Source organism: Monodelphis domestica, chromosome 2 (genome assembly GCF_027887165.1).
Source record: "Monodelphis domestica isolate mMonDom1 chromosome 2, mMonDom1.pri, whole genome shotgun sequence".
Classification (NCBI taxonomy): Eukaryota; Metazoa; Chordata; class Mammalia; order Didelphimorphia; family Didelphidae; genus Monodelphis; species Monodelphis domestica.
In genome coordinates this window covers 44,527,526-44,549,651 of record NC_077228.1, presented here as the reverse complement: position 1 = coordinate 44,549,651, position 22,126 = coordinate 44,527,526, and the positions used below count along the sequence as shown (strand labels likewise).

General features: G+C 38.3%; 1 protein-coding gene across 1 annotated transcript in view; it reads right to left on the bottom strand.

Moving 5' to 3' along the window:
- Positions 1-11,690: 11,690 nt before the first annotated feature.
- ZNHIT6 (zinc finger HIT-type containing 6) overlaps positions 11,691-22,126 on the bottom strand; it is a 61,611-nt gene continuing 51,175 nt past the window's right edge. The window contains exons 10-11 of the mRNA XM_056815401.1: positions 19,099-19,223; positions 11,691-12,648 (exon numbers count right to left, since the gene is read on the bottom strand). Of these exons, the coding sequence (XP_056671379.1) occupies positions 12,563-12,648; positions 19,099-19,223 (211 nt within the window). The 3' untranslated portion in view covers positions 11,691-12,562. The remainder of the gene's footprint in view (positions 12,649-19,098; positions 19,224-22,126) is intronic.

Here is a 22,126-nt window from a genome sequence, read left to right as displayed (position 1 = left end):
TGGAGAGAAAAATTCAAGCAAGAAGTCAGCAATAACATCCACAGACTCTCTGACGCTATATAAAAATGAATGACGTTCAACTAGAGCTACTTGTATGGAGGAATTGACCTCACAAGCATCACTGTGACTTGGGAGGATGGAATCCATGACTGGAATATAAGTTTGGAAGGAAGGTTATATATTTTTCAAGTTATAAGATGGGGGAAAAGGAGAGTAGAATGTTTCATGCATTGAGAAAATATAGTCATGTGAGGAACTCCTGGAGCCAGAGTAAGCATAGTGAAAAAAATTTGGGTAAAGATCAACATAAAAACAGATGAGATATTGTTATCCAAATATGCAGCAGGCAGAAGAAATGGATTAAAAGATCAGAAATCTGGCACAGGAAAATAATATAATACTGAGGGGGATTATAAATTATCCAGATATCTGAGGAAAGGTCTCTCTCTCTCTCTGTCTGTCTCCCTCTCTGTCTCTCCATCTCTCCTCTGTCTCTGTCTCTCTCCATCTCTCCCTCTCTGTCTCTCTCTCTCCATATCTCCTTTCTCTCTCTCCCCCCCTCTTTGTCTCTGTCTCTCTCTCCCTCTCTCTGTCCACCTCTCTCCCTCTGTCTCTATCTCTCCTTCTCTCTCTCCTCCCCCTCTCCACCTCTCTCCTTCCTCTCCCCCACTTTGTCTCTCTCCATCTCTCCCTGATTCTTTCCCTCTCTCTCCCTGTCTCTCTCTCCATCTCTCTCCCTCTCCTCCCCTTCTCTCTCCCCCCTCTTTGTCTATCTCTCTCCCTTTCTGTCTCTATCTCTCCATCTCTCTCTTCCCCCTCTCTCCCCCACTTTGTCTCTGTCTCCATCTCCCTTACTTGTCTGTCTCTCTCCTTCTGTCTGCCTCCATCTTTCTCTCCCTCTTTCTCCCCTCTCTTCCCCTTCTCTCTCCCCCATCTCTCTTTGTCTCTATCTCTCCCTTCCCCCTCTCCACTTCTCTCTCCCTCCCTCTCTCCCCCACTTTGTCTCTGTCTCCATCTCTCCTGTTTCTCTCCATCTCTCCCCTTCTCCTCCCCTTTTCTCCCCCACTGTCTCTCTTTCCATCTCTTTTCCCCTCTCTACCTCTCTCCCCCACTTTGTCTGTCTCTCTCTCCATTTCTCCTTCTCTGTCTCTCTCCATCTCTCCCTGTCTCCCTTTCCCTCTTCCCCTCTCTCCATCTCTCTCCCCCCTTTGTCTGTCTCTCCCTTTGTCTCTCTCTCTTTCTCTTCCCCCTCTCCATTTCTCTCTCCCTCCCTCTCCCCCCCCACTTTGTCTGTCTCTCTTCCTCTCTCTCTCTCCACCTCTGTCTGTCTCTCTCCTATTTTCAGTCTTCTTGTTCTACTCTCACTCCTAAAGAAAAAACAATTGTACAAGTCCCCATTCTTCCTTAATAGCTTCATCCTTTCAGGAACATTAATGGACTATTGGTGGAGCTGTGCATTTGTCTAGACATTCTGGTATGAAATTTGGAATTATACTCCCAAAGTCACTGAACTGTCCATATCCTCGGATTCAACAATACTTAGCAGGCCTATACCCCAAAGAGGAAAAGGACCCACGTGCACAGAACATTTATAGGAGCTCTTTTTTTTTTTTTAGTGGCAAAGAACTAGAATCTAAAGTGGTATCTAGGTTGAAGAAATTGGTTGGTTTAAGGAATTATGATAAAGAAATAAAATGGAATACAGGACTATAATAGTGCCATAAGAAATGACGAAAAGGACATTTTCCTAGAAACCCAAGTCTTGCATGATTGAGACAGTGAAGCAAACAGAATCAGATCAATTTTTACAATAATAATATCATCAAGAAAAAGAAGTTGGAGTGGTTCAAGAACTTTGATAAATGCAATAACCAACCTTAATTCCAAGAGTCCAATGAGGAAACATGACTCCCACTCCAATACAGCAATAATAGAATAAAGATGCAAAATGAGGCGTATATTTTGGATATGGTCAATTGGGGTATTTCTTTTATTTCATAATATATTTTTTCTCTATGGGGTTGGTTTTTCTTTTCTTTTTTAAAGGCTGGGGTGGATAGGGAAGGTGGAAAGAGAAAAATAAATTTTATTTACTTTAAGTTAAACAAGATGCAAGTTTTAAAAATTGTATCTTTCAAAAAATGGAGAAATCAAAAAAGGGAACTAGACCAGATTCTCATCAGTAAAGAGGTAGCTAAGATTGAAATAGAAATAAGTACTCAGGCAAGCAGGAAAGTTAACACTCGCTTTAGAATTTGCAGTAAAAGAAAGTCAGACATAGATTGAAATGTGCCTTAGATTTTAGGAGACTAGATTTCAAAGGGTTCAGAGAAGGAAAGGGAAGATCTGATTGGTTAAAATTCTATGAGGAAATGAGCCCAAACTTATGAAAAAGAATGCTATTCACATCCAGAGAAAGATCTGTGGGAGCAGAAACACGGAAGAAAAACAACTTCTTGATCACATGATTTGATGGGGCTATGACTGGGGATGTAGACTCTAAATGATCACCCTCATGTAAATATCAATGATATGGAAATAGGTCTTGATCAATGACATATGTAAAACCCAGTGGAATTGCTCATTGGCTATAGGTGGGGGAGGGAGGGAAAAAACATGAACCATAGAAAAATATTCTTGGTTAATTAATTAAATAAAAACGTACAAACCAAAATAAACAGATAAATAAATGAAAAAATATATAAAAATTTAAAAAAAGGAAATGAACCCAAGAAGGATGGGAAATCTCCAAAAAAAAAATTCTGAAAACACAAGAAGAAACAATTTCAATGAATGTAAAGGAAACCATTTAGAGACATTTAGACATTGACTTGTGACTCAAGGGGTTACGGTGAGGGGGAAATCTAAGATCATCACAATTCTCGACCATGTGGTACAATGGAAAAATCATTTATTGGGCGGGTCTGAAGGGAGAGGACTTGAGTTCAAATCTTGATTTTGTCCATTATGTAAAACTTAAAATTCCTTGGCGACCTTAAATTAATATATATCAGTCTTTTAAAGTGATTTTGATATCACAATTACTTCCCTTGTGATCTTATCCTCTGAATTTTGGTGTGCTCATTTGTGAAATGGAGGACATCAAACATTTCAGCTCTTTTCCAGATTTAAATCTATAAGGATGTGAACAATAGAAAGAAGCACATAATGTTTCTACAGATTCCCATTTCTAGAAGTATTAATCTGATAAAAAGTTCATACTGTTATGGACAATAGTAAGAAAACCCTGGACTTTTCATAAAAAGAGAACTGAATCAAAGGCATGGATTTCTACAGGGTAAAGCTTTTAAAGGAAGCCAGGTGTTTTCCTGATTTTTAAAGTAAACTGGGATTTAATATGAAAACCCCTCAGCTGCTTGAAAATAATCCTCGGATCAACAGAGGCCACCCTCACCCAACTCTGACAAGCCTGGTACTTGAAAGCCCCGTCGTACCGGAGACTTGAGCCTGCCCAGACAAAGGTTCAAATTCACGAACAAGCCGAGATGGGCTGCTGAACGTATAAGTGATGAGACAAAAACGTGGGGAGGGGAATCCCAGGCGCTCTCCCCCCACCTTCCTGCATCACCACCCTCCAACCATGCCCGTTTCTCTCTCTGAGGGCTCTGGGCACTCAAGATGGTACCCGTAACCCCTAAGGGATGAACACGGTCTGGATCATCAGAGGCGACGTTCGGGGCATCCTGTATCTTTCTACCTATTTTTCTTTCACCTGATAACTATCAGTCACATACTTGTTTCTCTTCCGGTGGAATAAAAAGTTCCTTGAAAATGGGGACGGTTTCATTTTTCTTTGTATTCCTGTCCTATCTGTAGTGCCTGATGGGCAGCAGAGTGCCAGGCATGGAGTCAGAAAGTCTCATCCTCCTGAATTCTCTGGCTTCATATATTTCCTAGTTATGTGACCCTGGGCAAGTCACTCAATCCTATCTGCCTCCGTTTCTTCATTTGTCAAATGAGATGAGAAGGAAATGGCAAATCACTCCAGGATCTTAGTTGTGTGACCCTGGGCAAGTCACTCAACTCTGTCTGCCTCAGTTTCTTCATCTGTCAAATGGGATGGAGAAGGAAATGGCCAACTACTCCAGGATCTTAGCTGTGAGACCCTGGGCAAGTCACTCAAAGCTGTCTGCCTCAGTTTCTTCATCTGCCAAATAAGATGGAGAAGGATATAAATGGACAACCACTCCAGGATCTCTGCCAAGAAAACCCCATATGGGATCAGGAAGAGCTGGACACAGCTGAAATGACTCAATGAAGTGCCTGTTGCGAGCACTTAAGATAAGACCACCTCCCCCTGTTCCAGCAAGTCAGTGAGCATGAGAAGAGTCTCCAGCAGTTGTGTTGGCAGAATGGGATACTTTCATCTAATTTAGGCTAATGCTAAAATTTTATAGACTTTATCACTCTGTAGTTTCACTGAATAGCATTGTAGGATGCCAAACTTGGTGCAATTTTGTGGGCCCAAAGAACCCTGGAAATCTCCCTCTGCTACTCTTTCTCCTTACCTTACCCCTCCATACACATACATTGCTAGTGGTATGTAAGTTGGGTGGAATCTAGTGGTTAAAAAAAAAAAAGAAATCCAATATCCTATGTGGTCACCCCTCTTTACCACCAAGGTGTGAAAAATAGACTCGAATACAGGACTACAATCCCCATGAGCCTTTGCTCCACTTCCCCAGAATGCCTTGTAATCTCACCTGGGCCGAGATCGAGAAGGGATTTAAACTGAGGAAAAGGCTTTTGAGAGGTTTTTGGGGACGGCCGTTTTGCAGCAGGAGCGTCTCTTGCGTGATGTGAGGTTATTTTGCCTAGGCCTCTGGCCTAGGCACATGTTTCTTACTTGTATATTTTTAATCTTTAACCTTTAATAAACCTCTAAAAAATATAATACTCCTTGCAGAGAGAAACTAATTTCTACCTGCCTCAGTCTCCCCATCTCCCCTAAATTTTAATCTTTACAAAGGGAGGCTAGAAAGGAACATTTAAATTATGTTCTCCTTTGCAAGTGTCCAACTATAGGTTAACCCAGAATAGTACAGTATAGTCTTTTGCAAATTGGGCTCGTTCGCTTCTGCTCACTACTCTGAATTAAAAGTAAAATGAAATGAAATGAAACTGAAGAGCTGAGACGTTCTGATCGTAGGACAGAAGGCACATGCACAGGTTTCCAAACTGCAGAGCTTCAGGGATCAAGGATGTTGGCTGAAGAAATGATTGATTTATTCAGGAAGAAGTTCGGGGCAGAGCATTTTAAGACATCCTTCAATTTGACTGGAATATGGAATATGTCGCCGTCTATTCTGGGCTGGAGAGGGCCCTAAAAGCCGAGCATCATCGGAGGTTGGTTAACCGACGATCAGCTCCTTTTTCAAATTCAGTTCCGAGAGAGGCTGTTTTTCTTCTGGCATACAGAGCAGCCCAGTCAAGGCGAGGACCACAGGGTTCCATGAAAAATAGTTGGTTATTGGACTTTAGGGACTTTCTTACCACAACAAATTCATACCATATGGATTGACGAGGACCAACTATTCAAGAAGCTTAAAAAAAAATTATGGTGATTTCGAGGTGGTGTAGAATAATCATTTTTCACAGCAAAAATAACTTCGTCTGCTCGGCTGTAACCCGGGAGCATGCAAGTTTTCCGATACAAGAAGTGAAATGACTAGAGTCTATGTCAAATGGTGTGACTCTTCTTTTCTTCCAGAACACACAGTAAACGTCTCTTTTCCCCCAAATCTGAAACCTTCTTCCCCCCTGTTCTTGGCTGAGTTTATCAGAGAATGTACACTTGTTTCTCCCCCATTGCACTAAGGATTGGGACCAGTCTCCAGTTTTAGGGTTCTTCATCCAACTATTCCATTTGCACCTCTGAAGTTTTTTTTCCAGGATCCCCTGTCTTTGAGAGGGCTTTCCTTCCAAACTTTCTTCAAACAAACAGCCCCTGAAAATCACATTTCCTCCACAGAGCTTTTCCTGGCTTCTAAGCAAGTTGGAAAGGGTTACTTCCTTCCAAGCCTGCCCTAGCTAAAAGCATCCCCCGTGACTTTTGCTTTTATTTACCATCCCACCTATTACACTCCTTTTGGTTCATATAACAAAATAAATAAATGAACACAAGCAAATGCAAATTCAACAAACTTTTATTAACTGCTTTAGCTGGGGGAGCAAGGACAAAAATGAGATTCCTTACTCTCAAATAACTTGGCCATTTCAGATGTTAATGACTTAAAAGTTGGCTTATGGAGACAATTTATCTTTAGTTTCTTACATCTTTTCCATGTTTGTACACATCTTATATAGATTTTGACTTAAGAAAGGCCTTTACTCTTCCATCCTCTTATTTTCTGGCTTTGGTTGGAAATTCTGGGAAACTTTAACTTGTTCTAATAGTGTCTTTCTTATTTGATGAGCATGTATTTCAATGCCACTGATATTCTGGGTCCTATTGTGAAACATTCCAATGCTGGGACAGTTGGATTCAAAGTTAAATGATTGGTAGTTTTAAAGCTTCAAACAATCAATGAATGAGGGCAACATTCAAAGCAAGAGCTGAAAATACTCAGGACAAAGCAAAGCTTGGAACCACAATCTTCCAAGAAAACAATTTTAGAAATCACTGTATGACTCTCTCTCTTTTTTTTTAAATAATAAAAGAGGGTTAAAGTTGAAATGATTATTAAAACAGACATTTCCAGTTTCAAGCTGGAGAAACAAATTGTTCTATTCACTGCAAACTGGGACAGAACATAGTCTGCCCTTTGGAATGAATGTCTAACAAATAGTAGACAGCTGATTTTTAATGGTTCCTATCATGCAACAGTTATGCTCTACTTAGAGAAGAAGCGTTTATTAAGAATCTACTAAGCACTGGAAATGAGAAAGGCAAAAAGAATAGTGTGTGTTCTCAGTGAATTCATAGGATAATGAGGAAGACAATGTGTAAAGAACTAGGTTTAAACAAACAAAAAAAGATGTAGATGGGATAAATTGGAGATAATCTTAGAGGGCAGATATTGGCATTAAGAGGAATGAGGAAGGGCTTCTTGCAGATTGGTGGGATTTTAGGTAAGACCTGATGGAAGCCTGTGATGAAGCTGATCACTGCCCAGCCGCCTCTGGACAGGCTTGCTCCATTCTGGTTAGCATGGTTCTTGAGAGCTTTGGTTTGTTGTGCCAGTCAGTATCCAGGTCTTCAAGACTGCTGGTCATCTCTAGACCATGTTTCTACATTCGCTGTCTGTCCTCCAGGTCTGGAATAGTCTCCTTCCTCATCTCTGCTTCCAACTAAACCCTACTTTCTCTCTATAAGAAGTAAGAAGCCTTTCTTGATTCCCCTTTATTATTGCCCTCCCTGGTCCTTTCCAATTTGTCCTTTAAAGAGGCGACTTGTTTATAAACAGTTGTTTTCATTTGTCCCCCCTCTCCCCCATGAAGGCTGAGTCCCTTGAGAGCAGGGGTTGTCATTTTTAAAAAAAATCCTTTTTGGTATCCCCAAGGAGTAATAAATGTTGATTGATGGACATCATCCCTCTAATCTTCCTTTTCCAGGCTCCCTTTTTGGGGTAACTATTCTCACTGGAATGGAAGCTATCTGAGGGTAGGGACTGTTTTATTAGTTGACTGGTTTCTCCACTCCCTGGCACAAAAAAGTACCTATTAATGCTTTATCTATTTATACTAACAAAGTATTTTCCTTAAAGCCGGAGCCTCTCCCTTTACCCCTGGTACAAAAATGCAAAACCGAACAGAAAACAAAAGAAAAGAAAACTCACTAGACTATAATATGCCTATTTTGGCCACCAAGAATAAGACATAAACTTGGGTGTGAGGCTTTTTTTCTTGAAGCAGACTTTAACAAACATCTGTAAAATTTCAAAATAACATATTTCTTTAATGTTGATGAAAATGGAAAATGTTTCCAAATTTGCAACAGGGGAAAAAATGTGAAACTATAAGCATTTATTTAAATCAGCAGAATTATGGCAAACTCAAAGTCCCAAATGGAAAGTGAAAACAGTTCTAACAATTCAGATGAATAGCTGAAGCAACTAGGATTTTATAAACGTAACCTGTGCTATACTCTTAGTTACCTACAGAATAATTATTTTAACTCATAAGGTCATTCTCTGCTACTCTAAGAATAAGTAAATCATTTATCTAAAGACACAACATAAATCATTTTAAGGATATTAGTTATTTTAAAAGTCTGAGATTTAATATTTAAGAAAAAAAGGCAGTTCTACACAATAAAAATCTGGAGAGAGCATTCCCAAGTTTTAAAAATGCTAGTAAAAAGGTATATACAGTTAAAATTTTAATAGTCAATAAGAACAACCGTGGAGCCCATTATTGCTACAGGTAAAACAAATTGGCTGCTAACTAAGCTTTGCTAATTATAATAATACCTACTGAAATAATTTCTTGTGATCTTTAATTCATATTTATAATAAGAACAGCTGTAGGTCATATTTACAGTAATTTGTGGCTATTAAATAAAAGTTTAGGCAATAATTAGCAATTATGGAAGGCCCAGTTTCCCTTTGAACTCATTGTTTACAAAAACACAAAATGAAAACCCTGTTCACGTCTTATGCATTTAATCTGATTTGGGAAATGCAAGAGGCTGAATCTGACAAGTTAGTTTGCCAATAAGAATATGTCAAGGGTAGCAGGGTAGTATAGTGGAGAGAGCTGCCAGGCCTGGAAATAGGAGGATCTGGGTTCAAACGTGACCTTGGCTACTTCCCAGCTGTAGGACTCGAACAAGACACTTAATCCTTATTACCTAGTGTGGAATTATCCTAAAATCCAAGATTTAAAAATTTTTGGAGAAATTTCAGGAAAAAGAACTTGCCAATATCCCGAATCAAGAAAGCAGATCCTTTTTGGAGAAGGTGCTGAAAAAAGATGCCTGAAGAAGCCACATACTGCATCAAAATATCCAGAATTAACTGTGGAATATAATGAACTGAACCGAAGGGGGTTGAACATACTTATTCTGAATGTAAACTATTATGCCAAAGGGGACTGTCCTTTAATTGGCATTTTGTCAATGCATCTATCAATAATTTTTTGTATTTTTCTTTTCATATTTCCCTCTCATCTCTAACTATTGTAACTTCCTCTTAGAAAAATGCAATATTGTATGTACTTTTAGCTAGAAGGTATTTAGAGGTTTAAAATAGCTATGTTTGAATGATCCATTGGGGAGACTGGTCTCCCAAAGGATCCCAGGGGATCTTATCTCCCCACCCCCCTTAGTAGCCTGACCTGTCCCTCAACATTTTTCAAATACCACAGTTGTGCCAGGTTTTGTGTCCGAGTATGTCCTGAATGTGAATAAAAGGGGGGGGGGGTAAGGCTTTTCTGGGCTTTTTGCATGGATGGCAGAGACAGGTAATGGGGGAGAGGAAGAGGTTTTGTAGGCTAGGACATACATAGTCAGAGGACTTAAGAGTAAGAAAGATTTTAAACTATGCTGATCTACCTTTCCTATTAATAAACTTTATAAAATTAATAACTGGGTAGATATATTAATTTTTACTTATAACACTAGTACTTGCCACTCTTTTGTCTTAGAATTGATATGGAGAGAAGGGTTTTAAAAAAAAACTATCAAGTGTTATAGACAAAAGAGTGGTTGCCATAAACTGTTACAGACAAAAGAGTGGTTGCTATAAACTGTGACTGCGAAAATGTGGGTTCAAGACTGTGAATTGCCCAAAGCGTAAAGATAATTTTTAGCATCTTGATTTTATATCAAAAATAAGTGGTCGCCATGGGAAAAATTCCCAAATATGAAATATCCAAGTCAGCTGGGTTTTATGGAGTTTTTAATTAATATAAATGAAGGAATTAAGGAAAGGGAGAGAGACAGAGTAAGAGGAAATAATAGGAAAAGGCTAGGGCCTAGGCCTTTCTCTTTAGGAGAGAAACTCAATCAGTCTTTAATCACTTACCACAAGATCTTTCCAAGCAAAACTCTAGTGTTCAGAGACCCAGCAGTTCAGCGCCTGAGCTCAACTAAGTTCAGCCACCGAGAGATCTCCAATTTAGCTTCCCAAGCTGAACTAAGTCCAGAGGCCTCTGACCTCCTTTTAAAGAGAATTTTCTCCTATGTCACCTCCCCTAAATTTTCACATCTACCAATTACAGTAGATGTTTTCCAAAGGACAGACCATTCTTAATTTACATCTTGTTATCACCTTCTCTGGGTAGACTAAAACTTCTGAATATTTCACATCTCTTTGCTAAGCTTGCCCTTTTAGTGATTAATTTGACCTTCATAGGTACTTAGCACCCTTTTGTATTAGATCTAAAAACAGACCTAGCTTAAGGGCTTTTGCTTTACTATAAGTATGGGTTAAGTACTTTTCATTGTTCAGTAAGGAGTTTTACAACTTTATCTTCCCCTAAGGTATGCCTAAGTATGGGTGGAGTAATTTTAAAGTTCCCAATACATTCCTGATCAAGTACCTCCATTGTTTAAATGGGGGATAACCTTAACCTTAAGATAATGTTCCAAGGTAGAGTTGAGAATTTTTAAGATTCACACAAGAATCTAGAAATGGAAGAGAAGAAAAGAATGACCATTAAAATAGGAATCAAAAGTTTTTGATTCTAGTTCTAAAATTTTCTGGGTTCTCAGCAAATTAAATCCCTTTACCCCACTTCAACAGATTTTTGAAACCTATGGCATAGGGCTGCACTAACACACCTAAATCCTAAATAGTTAATATATATGTATTATGATAGGGTTCAGAGAAGAATGTTTGTGGACTTTTTCCATAGAATTAATCTATAGTGGGAATGTTTAAGAAATGGAATTCTAGAAATCAGGGATGGCAAAGATGCATTAGGTCATAGAGTCTCCCCAGGGTAGGGGAAAGTACAGGATAAATGCTTTGGGTTTTATCCAGTCTACATTTAAATTCCAGAAAGGATGGAACTCAACACTTTTCTTGGAAATCAATCTTCAACATAACAGATTTCACTGTCAGGAAATTCCTCTCCACCCTGATAGTCAGATCACATGTTCTTTTTGTGTACTTTATCCCATTTCTCTTAATCATGTCTCTGTGCTATGCTTAATAATGCTTTTCATGGTATTTATAATGCTTACTTCACTCAGTTTTGTCCCATTCCCAATGTTAAGTAGAGCCAAATTTCACATTAGTTTTAATCCCACCTATTCATTCCCCATAAATGAATTGAGATCTCAATCTTCAGTTGTCTGTCTGCTGTCTTACAAATAATGTGGCCCTCAAATGAGTAAAATTCTATTAGAAGTTTTTATAATGGGAGGAGGGGGAACACAGAGAAGCAAAAAGAGACAGGGGAATAAATTCTCTTTTAAGACATATCTTAGGATATATATAGAAAACTCATATCACACCAACTTATTTCACACAAATTACCTATAAATTATTTTCCACCCGAGACTCACTTAACATGACCATTTTCTAGATTTCTTCTTTCCCAGTTACTATCGTAGCTATTACATAAACTTTCCTTTCAATTCATCCCTCTATAATTCTTACACATTTTTAATCTTCCTAGGGCCCCACACTATTTTCTAGATCTCCTTCCAATTTTTATACAACCATGAATTCAACAATATCTTTTTATCTCCCTTTTTAAAATCACTCAATACACAGATGCAATACAGATGTATAATCCTTTAATCTATACAGCCATTTCACAACTTAAGAAATTCCAGCAAAATTAGGAAAACTTTGTAATTCCAACAAGTGAAATCATAAGAAGTACAAAGATATCATGTGATAAAAATTTTAAATGTCTATAATAAATACACATATGTACATTTCTCTAGCACAGATTCCAAGTTTTTCAGGTACTGCTAGGAATGAAAAATAGATTGCAAAACCCAACTATTCTGTATACACTTTAATGAAATTAATGAGAAGTCGTACATGGTGGTGATGGAAGTGAAGATGGCATTATACATTTGTAATTTCTAATAAGGAGAGCAAGTATAACAGGGGCTTAAGCAGTAGGAACTGCTGTTTCTTCAGACATTTTATCAAAGTCCCCATTTAATTACATTAGGTGCCTTGCAGATTGAACTACCCAGTTATATATTATTATTTTTTCCTTCCCTCAAGATAGAAAGATACAAATGAAGTTTAACCCCCCCCCAAAACCATGGATTATTGCTCCAGGATCAATTTATACACATTAATAACTGAACCCACAAGGAGCCAGATTCTTTTAGCCATATAGTTTACCCACCCAATCTTTCATTGGCTAGCAAGAATCTGAGTCTCCTTGCTTCAAAATATCTAAGTAATGGTTAGATATCAACTAATAAAGTTATATCTGTTATACTAAGCATTTGAAAATAGGAAGATTAGTTCTAAGAAGATCAAAGGAAAAGGAAAAAACTTGCAACTTGACTGGGCACCTCACATGAAAACTGGGACAAAAAAAATTATAGCAATTAAAAAAATTAAATTAAAAAACAAAACAAAACTCAAAACCTCCTTTCCCAAAGCAGACTTCCAATGCATATTCCTCAGGAACTCTCTTGGATTTCACCTTCTTCCTCAGAAGAAAGTGCTGGATTTTCATTGCCAAAATTCTCAGTGGATTCATTTCTCTCTGGAAAAGTAAGTAAATATATAGTTATATATTTATTTTTGAGATATTTATTTATACTGTTTTTGATCTGACTGTTCTTGGGCTCACTTTTCTTCTCCCTTAGGATGAGTTGGGAAGAGCAATAAATAGGACTACTACTCACCAGGTCTACCCTGTCAGCAGCTGTGATGTACATTTGGGCCATGATAAACAGAGTACCAGAGACTAAAAGTGCCAATTACTTGTGAGGTAACGTCCTTCCTGACTATAGGGATGACTTAGGAACAGTCACTTCGCAATGTGGTTATGATTCCATGCTGGCGGCATTGAAGAGATCACTATTATTATCCAGGATATGCAAGAGTGGTTGGAACAAATTTTTCCAAGATTTAACTTTTTCGGGCCTTTATACAAAAAAAGTGAGGGCTCAGGGTACGTTCATAAAAATTCAGCCTGAGAGACTAGTTCAATCCAGAGCTCCATATAAATGCTGGAATATCAGAGTTGGAAGTACATGCCCCTGGACAAGAGGGAGAGGTGAGAGGAGACCTACTGATGTTACTTGGGGTTATATTCCAGCAACCAAGTCCCACTAGGAAGAAAAGTCACCCTTCCCTCCTTAACTCCGTATGAAAAAAGTAGGAGACCAATTTGAGGGTGGCCCATGACCGAAGTAGGAAATAGTTTTCTGTGCTACCATCTCATTTTAGGAGCACTTTCTAATCTTGGGTTTTATTTGTAGAAAGGCAATCTTCCCCTCCCCACACAAGTTAATGCCATTCTATGCCAGAGATATCAAACTTTTTATCCAGGGCAGAAGCCCTTAAAAGACACACCAAATTAACATATAACTGGAAAATGTTTAACAAAAATAAATTAAAAGATCCTTTCCTGGTCTTCACTCTCACTCCTTTCAGTAGAATGTAGGCTCCTAGAGGGCAAACCCTCTCTCTTTTGTTTTTATATCCCCACATCTAGCTCATATGCTTTTTAACAGAGCTGTCTTCATTTAGGTTTTTTAATTTCCCTAATTTTTAATTGTCTTTACTCTGACATAAAGCTAGGAGGTGTGACTTAATTGAATGACAAAAGAGAGCAGAATCAAGATGAATAGGCAAGAATGGTGAATTTATGTTAGCAAATACAAATGGAAGGAAGGAAGGAGGGAAGGGGAAGAAGAGAGAGAGAATATAAAATCTTTAAATTTTGACAAATGAATCAGTCAAAACATGGTGGCCTTCAGAGCCAATTCAATTCAATTCAATTCAATTCAAACAATTCAGCAAACACTTATTAGACAAGACAAAATCCTCCCTGCCTCGAGGTTACCTAGATAGATAAAACTCACAACTCCCCAGGAATTCCATTTTTCCACCTCATTCAAACTTGGGCACCCCCACCCCCACCCTTCACTTTCAGTTTGTGGAGTGAGAGAACACCAACAACTGGACTCTGGGAGAGAGAACCAGGAGGAAAAAACAAAGTTATGAGAAACAGAGCAGATGGTGTAGCCTGGGAGGTTGAGGCACAGTCTATTCCCTTGGGTTGTATGAAGAGAACTAGTGTCCAGAGTCAGGGAGGCCACAGAGTGCCGAGCTACAAAGGCTCTTAGAAATTATTTCACACATAAATGATGAGGCCTGGAGTGACTGGCCCAACCAAGATCATCCAAGTAGGAAGGGAAAGGAATGAGCATCTTTATAGCAACCCCTATGAGCCTCACTGTGCTCCTGAGAGATTGGTGCTGTCACTATATAATTTACAATGAAGGAAAACAGGCAAATAGCAGTTCAATGACTTGCCCAGAGTCCCGCAGCCAGTCAGTGTCAGGTCTTCCTGAGTCCAGGCCCAGGGCTCCCTGCACTCAAGGTACTCCACTACCTTGTCGGTAGGTGCCTCCAGGTCAGAGGACAGCAGAGAGGAGGGCTGGGACCCTGGCCCAGCATCTGGACTGCAACCACTGCCCTTGTCACTCCTCTAAGCTGAGCGTTTCTCTCATTGCACTGCCTGGTCAGACCGTATCTGGAGCCCAGGTCCAGCTATGACAAAGGCATTCAGGAAGGTAACCAGAATGGTAAATGATGTGAAACCATTTTACAGGTGGAGAGAAAACAAATGAGAACAGGGGGGGAGGAGAGGGATGTGAGAATCTTTAAATACTTAAATGTTCTGCTTGGCCCTTGAACAGCTAGGGCAAATCTTTTAGAGGGGTGGGGTGGATGCCTGAAGTGAGGAATGTCCTCAGGGGCATGGAGAGGGGAAGCAGAGCAGCCCAGCCCCTCCTCCCTCTGGCTTTTTAGTAAAGAACTCTGGAGGCGACTGCAGAGGGCTCCACATGCCTGTGCCATAGGTTCGCCATCACGGGTCTATATTGTTAAGTAGATTGATGTGATCAGTTTTATCTATTGGTTGGAATACAAGCTACCCACTAAAATGGTAGTTTTTTAAAGGGGAAAAAAACCATATATCAGGTGTAACTACCTCAAATTGCAAAGATTTTACAAATTCAAGTAAAGCTTTTTATTCATTTTTATCATCACTGCTGTCTTAGTCTTTATTACTTTTGTTTTCATTCTCTTACTTCAAAGAGTGACATTATAGGTTACATTCCAGGCTTTTGTATAAACCAGATTTGGGTAAAAAGGGTGGTCTTTCTTTGGACCAATCTGCTAAACGTCTTAAGCTTGGCAAGGACAGGCCAGTCAAAGACAACACATTACAATTTTTTTTAAAATTTAAACAAAAGTAATCAGCATAACTTCATCAATGTGCTAATAAAAAAAATGTAGATTTTATTTTCTAGATTTAAAAGAAACAAGACACCAAATTTACTTACTATCCCATCAATGAAGGCAAACTTTTTAAAAGTAAGTTTTGGCAATCAAAGATCATAAAAAACATTTTAACAGAAGCAAAGTGTGAAAACTGCTGAATCCCAGCCCAGAACCACATTTCAGCCCCCTGCCCTCCACCACTGTAGCTAGAGCCAAAATGAAGAGACACCTTGTACTTTAAACTCAAGACCAACAATTTAACATTTTGTCTTAGGAGAGGAGGAGGAATTCCAAAGCCTTTCCAAAGAAAATGCTGTCTTTGGTTCTCCCAAATTCCTAAATCTAAGCTATTAGCTAGACCACTCTGGCAAAAATCCCATGTTCTGAGGGTATACAAAGAAGTTTCTAAGAACTCATAGAATGTTATATATATATATGGGAAGAAGACACAATTATTTCTGGGGCCTTTATATACCATTGATGAAACAAGAATCAAATTGTCTAGATTTTTGGCTCCTTAAAACCTTCCACATTAAAAGCACAGCATCCATTGTTCAATCAAGCTTTATATATCCATCAGAAAATGGCAACCTTGGACTTTACAGACTTCGAGTATGCTACTAAAGCAGACCTTTATTTCTGCATTTTTACAGGAAGCCCTACTTTCATATGCATTCCTAAACAAGGTGAAAAAAGAAGCTGTGTGCCATGTGTTTATTTACACAGACATGTTTGCACTGGCTGGTACTATACAGCTTCAAGTGAAACCAACATTTAGACAGAATGGTGTGAAGCATATTAATAAAAGAAATTAAATTATTATATAACCTTAAAAAATAAAACTTGTCACTTAAAGCTAAAGTTATGATTTATTTTGAGCACATAAAATAATAAAGTCATGAAGTAAGATTGTATAAAATAAGAACGACTATAGCATTCAGGGATCTGCAATTTATAAGTAAGGAATCTCAAGAGTTTATTCCAAGTTAAAACCCTGCCACGTTTTGGCCATTTTAAGGACACGTCTTTTACTACTGACTCAATAGAGAAAAGATGTGTCAGAAACAGGAGGGAAAATATAACTAATTCAAATCCTAATATAGGAAAAACCTTGTTAGGATTAATATCTCAAAGTCCCACATTGCTTGTATGTTTTGTTTATGTGAAGAATTAGATAGGCTTGTGGAGTAAAATAACTAGGTTTTCTACAGTTTTGTTAAAATACTGAAATTTTTATCTGTGGTGATATCCTGTGAGCCTGGATAAAATAAATTAAACCAATGTGGAGCAAAAAAGGCCTTACAGAACTCTGTACAGGCTTTATTGAAGCTTCCTTTTAAAATTATTCCAAGCTTGATTTAATGTATGGACTGGAAATATGGGCAGAATATGGCACAGAAGTTAAACCTTAATTAACACTTTTATATGACCAGAAAAAGAAGGATGACTGGTCAATCATCTCTCCTGCCCTCCTTCAAACACCATTAAAGGGTCTAGAGGAAGGTTCCTAGACTCCCTCACAGGAAACCTTGGACAAAGTAACAAAAAATTAAAGTCTAATGGGTTGTAAACCACACTACAGGCATTAATGCCTGGGTCAAAGACAAGGAAGGGGAACAAGCGTTTATTAAGCACCTACTATACACCACACACTGTGCTAAGGGCTTTACAAATATTACCTCAATTGATTCTTACAACACTGGGAGGTAGGTTCATGGATCCACTGAAAGATCAAAAAGGAAATATTTTCAGAATGCAAGTCCTAAAGATGAAATCAATTGATCAAAAGTGGAGCTGCAAAGACAACTGAGGACCAGGAGAAAGTCATCAGGTTTAGTTAGGAGAGAACAGGGAGAAGGAGCACAGAGGACCCGATATGACTAGGGCCTAATTCGAAATACAGTCACCAACTCAGACATTTCAATAAACTCATTAAAAAGTCCCAGTGACCACAGTCATACAAAGGCCAAGACAAGAGAGGTTAAGAGAGAACAGCACACAGACATGCTACAGAGATGAAAAGACCCAAGGAAATGCCAGGGGGGAGGCGATATGGTGAGGGCGGAGGCCCCTTTTGGAGGCTATGCCTGAGCTGGGCTATCCTGGTTCTGGGAGTGGGTGGGTGGCCATCCTCTATGCAGACTGAGCCCAAATCAAGGCAGGGAAGGAGAGGCAAAACGTTGTTCACTCCTTGATCCAGTCACTTTGAGAAGGTTTCAAACCTGTTTCTCAAAAGATGTTTCAGGAGTGGCTAACCAGAATACTTTTCCCTATTATTATTAGTTTGTCTGTGTGATGGAGAACAAAAACCACTAGCACAGCATTAGTACTACATGTACCTCAAATGTACTATGTACAGTTGGGGCATATCAACCAAGTAAGGACAAGTCAATTTTAGATGACAGCTTCTTACATTTGAGAACATTAAATTTGCTCATTAAAAAAAAAAACAACCAACCTTCAAAATATGCACAGCCTTCTAAATCACAAGGCAAAAGCATGTTTCTTTATGGCAAGAATCTTGTTTTTTATTCATTTGCTTTGTACTTTAAACAGTGCTTTTCAGCTCCAAAAATAGCAAATAAAATGCTTTTATGCCACTGCATGATACTGACTCACTTGAGTATAACAACAAAGAAACTTAGGTATATTATTATAATAGTAATACCTAGACCTTTAAGTAAGGGCCTTTTTGGGTCTAAATCTCATTCTTCTGTAACTTATCCAATTCTTAATTTATTGATGATTGATATCAAGCATTTTTTATTTGAAAAGACTACTTATGTATTTAAAAATAAAAATCAAATCAGGATGGTCAGAGCCTTGTGCAATAGAATATCTCTGATTTATCTATGTTTCTTGTCAGAAAAATCATAATATGGTTCATCACTTGATAAAAGCAGGGAATTCTCTACTGGTCTTCAAATTAGTTATAATCTAATCAATCTCCTATTAGGTAAACCACAAGCTAAAAAGAGAACTACGTATACTTAAGCAGGCCACTAATTTTTGATAGGAATGTAGAAATCACCACACCCCTCTAATGTTCAGTTTTGTGAACTGACATAACTAGGGAAAAAAATGCTGCTTTATAAGAATAAGCAATAAAAGAAACTTCTGTTAGTGACTGATTCCCCTCTATCCTCATTCATCAATAGATTAAATTAAGTAAATAAAAGGAAGAAAATATTTACACTGAAATGAAAGGGCCTGTTTTACTATTGCATTGCTCCAGACAACATAGAGAAGGAAAATAAGAGGCTAAAAGCTAGAGAACAGAATATTCAGGGGGCAGCTCGGTAGCTCAGTGGATTGAGAACCAGGCCTAGAGACAGGAGGTCCTAGGTTCAAATCTGGCCTCAGGCACTTCCCAGCTGTATGAGCTTGGGCAAGTCACTTGACCCCCATTGCCTAGCCCTGACCACTCTTCTGCCTTGGAGCCAATACACAGTATTGACTCCAAGATGGAAGGTAAGGGTTTAAAAAAAAAAAAGAACAGAATATTCACTAAACCAGAGCAGATTTTTTTTCCTGGAAATACTTACTGGTAATTAAAGGGTAAATGTCTATACCCCCCCCCTAAAAAACTCACCACCAACCTTTTTCCTATCATTAATATGGGTGTATTCTTAATTACTGTTTATTTAGTGGCATTGTGTAAGTACAGCTTAACACTCAAATATTAATTTCTACCTACCTTGGCCGAGGATTATCATGTCATTCTTAGATCCTTTCAATATCACATGTAATGTTGGGTACTCAATCACCACTTTGTCTTTCAAATTGTCTATGAGACTTTTACAAGGATCCAGTTCATAATACCTTTAAAAAATCATTAAAATTAAGATTAGAAAAACAAGTACTCAGGAATAATAATTTTAAAAAATGCATCTTGAGACAGACACAAAACCAGATTTTATTGATTTTGTTTCATTTCTTTCTTGGGAAAAAATGAGAGTAAATAGAACAACAGTCACATAGTGAGAAAGAAGTGAACTTAGCTTTTCACCTCATCTAGAGTTATTTAACTGATGCCCTCTTTATTCTGTATTTCAGTTTATCTATGCTGTATTAACTCTGAACTCAATTGAACTAATGCCAATCCTGACCATTTGCCACAGAGGCAAAATAGTCAGCAGCAAGAGAAGACCTTGCTCTCTGAATGACTATCTCTGTTATTCAATCAATAAGTATTTTATTCAGCATCTACTAGGTGTTGGGCACTAAATGCTAGATACACAAGTACAAAGAATGAAACCATCTTTACTCACCAGAAGCTTATATTCTAAGGGGGAAAAGAATACATATGAATATCTATAGAAAAAACATATGAATACCTAGAGTATAAAGTTAATTACAATTATACAAAGGCTGAAGCTGGTAGAGAAAATGGTGTTTCCTCACAAAAAATTTTAAAAAGAGTTGACCTTATAGAATTTTAATGTGTTAAAAAAAATAGGGGGCAGCAGCAAGGTGGTTCAATGTATTGAGAGTCAAGCCTAAAGATGGGAGGCCCTGGGATCAGATTGAGCCTCAGACACTTCCTAGCTCTGTGGCCCTAACTATTCTTCTGCCTTGGAAACAATACACAGCATTGGTTCTTGTAAGGTAAGGGTTTAAAAAAAAAATCAGTTGGGATTTTCCATTTACTAAATGTTTCTTTTTTTTTTTAACATAATGGCAACATTTTTCATTCATTAAAGATGAAGAGAAGTACAGTTATTTCACTATGAACATGTGATTAAACAGTAAATTATTCAATTTGTTCAACAAAGGAAACCTATCAAGGACACACAAGAGCTGCGTGTAAAGGGAATTGAGAACTAAAATGAAAGCAACAGTAATTTATCTTCCTCTTTTATATTAAAGTATCATGAAAATATCTAGTTTCATGTTTCCTTCAACCAAAACTAATTTTGACCTGCTCTTAGAAAAAAATCTTAGTAGATGACAAAATCATACATGAGCTTCAGCATAGTTAGTGTACTTAATGTGCTAACTTGGTCAATAAAACACGTATTTGCAGTTTTAGTTGTGTGCTGAGAAGCTAAGCTGGTTTAGCTTTGGTGAAGCTCTATAACTGCAGTTGCTTTATAGAAACATCTTAGAAATATATATATATATTTAATGTAACACGTTACCATAATACTAAAGCAATCCAAATGTCACATTTCTTTTGACTCATGATTTAGGTCGGCCACTTTTATGATGTCCAGCAAAGAACCTAATAGCATAAAGTATCGGCACATTAGCAATAATTACATGACCAAATCACAGGAGATGACCTTGAAAATCCTGAAATTTGTTGACTAGTTTTTCAATCTGAATGGCTCAATAATAATAATAAAAGACTTGTTTCAAAATGCTCCTTGTGAGAACAAGGGGATGACCAGGAGCTGAAATCTGAAGTTTGAAGAGATGCTGAGAAAAGGAGCAAATGAAACTTTCACCAGACTGGGGTGGGGTGGGGGTGGGGTGGGGTGGAATGCCATCCAGGCTCAAAAAGTTGGAGCCAAAGACCCAAGGTTTTTATCTGGGACTCTGTGTGGAGCTGGGTGGAAGAAATACCAATCTCAAAATCCTTTTGCTTGAACTGAATGAAGATCTCAATGCCCAACTGAAGCCAATCATTGGGATAGAGACACACTCTTTTTCCCCTTAGGGGAACCTAGATCATATTCCCTGAAGAGATTTCCTTGGTCAAGCCTTCAAGAGCTATTTAGTAAAGAAAATATCAGGGAATTCCCCTTCCCTCTGCCCTTTCCCTTCCTTTCATTTCCTCATTCTTTCAACAACCCTATACCAGAATAAATTAGATACTTTGAGTTATAACAGAAATTGATTCAGAGTCTATGTAGAAGGAGGGGAATTTTAATCTATCAGTTAAGAAGGAAGCAGTGGGGAAAAGACTTACCCTTTAGTCTGGACTGACTGACTCCTTTAGTAACTGCTCAACTCAGTAAAAGAGGAAGTGCCACATAGAATTCAGTCCCCAAATAGCTGTTCACTGGTTCCTTTCCCTTTCTAAGTCCCCCTCGCTATTACACTTGTCCTCTGAAGTTATCTCTCTTACATACTCCTTTTTCTAATCATATATATTTGAATTCTCTACACTTATTAGCTGGCTTGACTGGAGATAGTAGGTTTTAGCAGGGCAAATGAATAAAATAATTTTAGTCATCTAATTAAACCCATACCCTGAAATGAATCCTTTTAAATGTCTAGTCTCTCTGCTGGAAGGTTTTCAAGAAGGGGAAACCTATCCCCTCCTGAGGCAGTTCTTTCTGCTTTTGCACAATATTCATTATTAGGAAATACTTTCCTAATTTAAATCTATGCCTTTGAAATATACATCTCTTGTTCCCTGGTTTTGTTCTCTGGGGCTAACAGAACTCACAGGAGAACTCTTCAAAGAGGCTAACCAGGATGAGGTAAATTAAAGTGGGTTAGGAACCCCACAGCCGAGATCCTGAGCTTCCTTCAAAGCCCAGCTCAAATGCCAGTTCCTAGAGAAAACCTATCCAAGATCCTTCCCCCAAACCTTACACCTACTGGTTACTATACTGGAAATCGCTGTCTATAAGCTTTGTACACACTTTATATTCATTATTAGCATACATGACTCCCCTGATGGAATTAAGTTCCATGAAGTCAGGTACTATTTTGCCTTTGCATTCCTGGTACCTTAGAGAGGCCCTGGGACAGAATAAGTACTTAAAAAATGT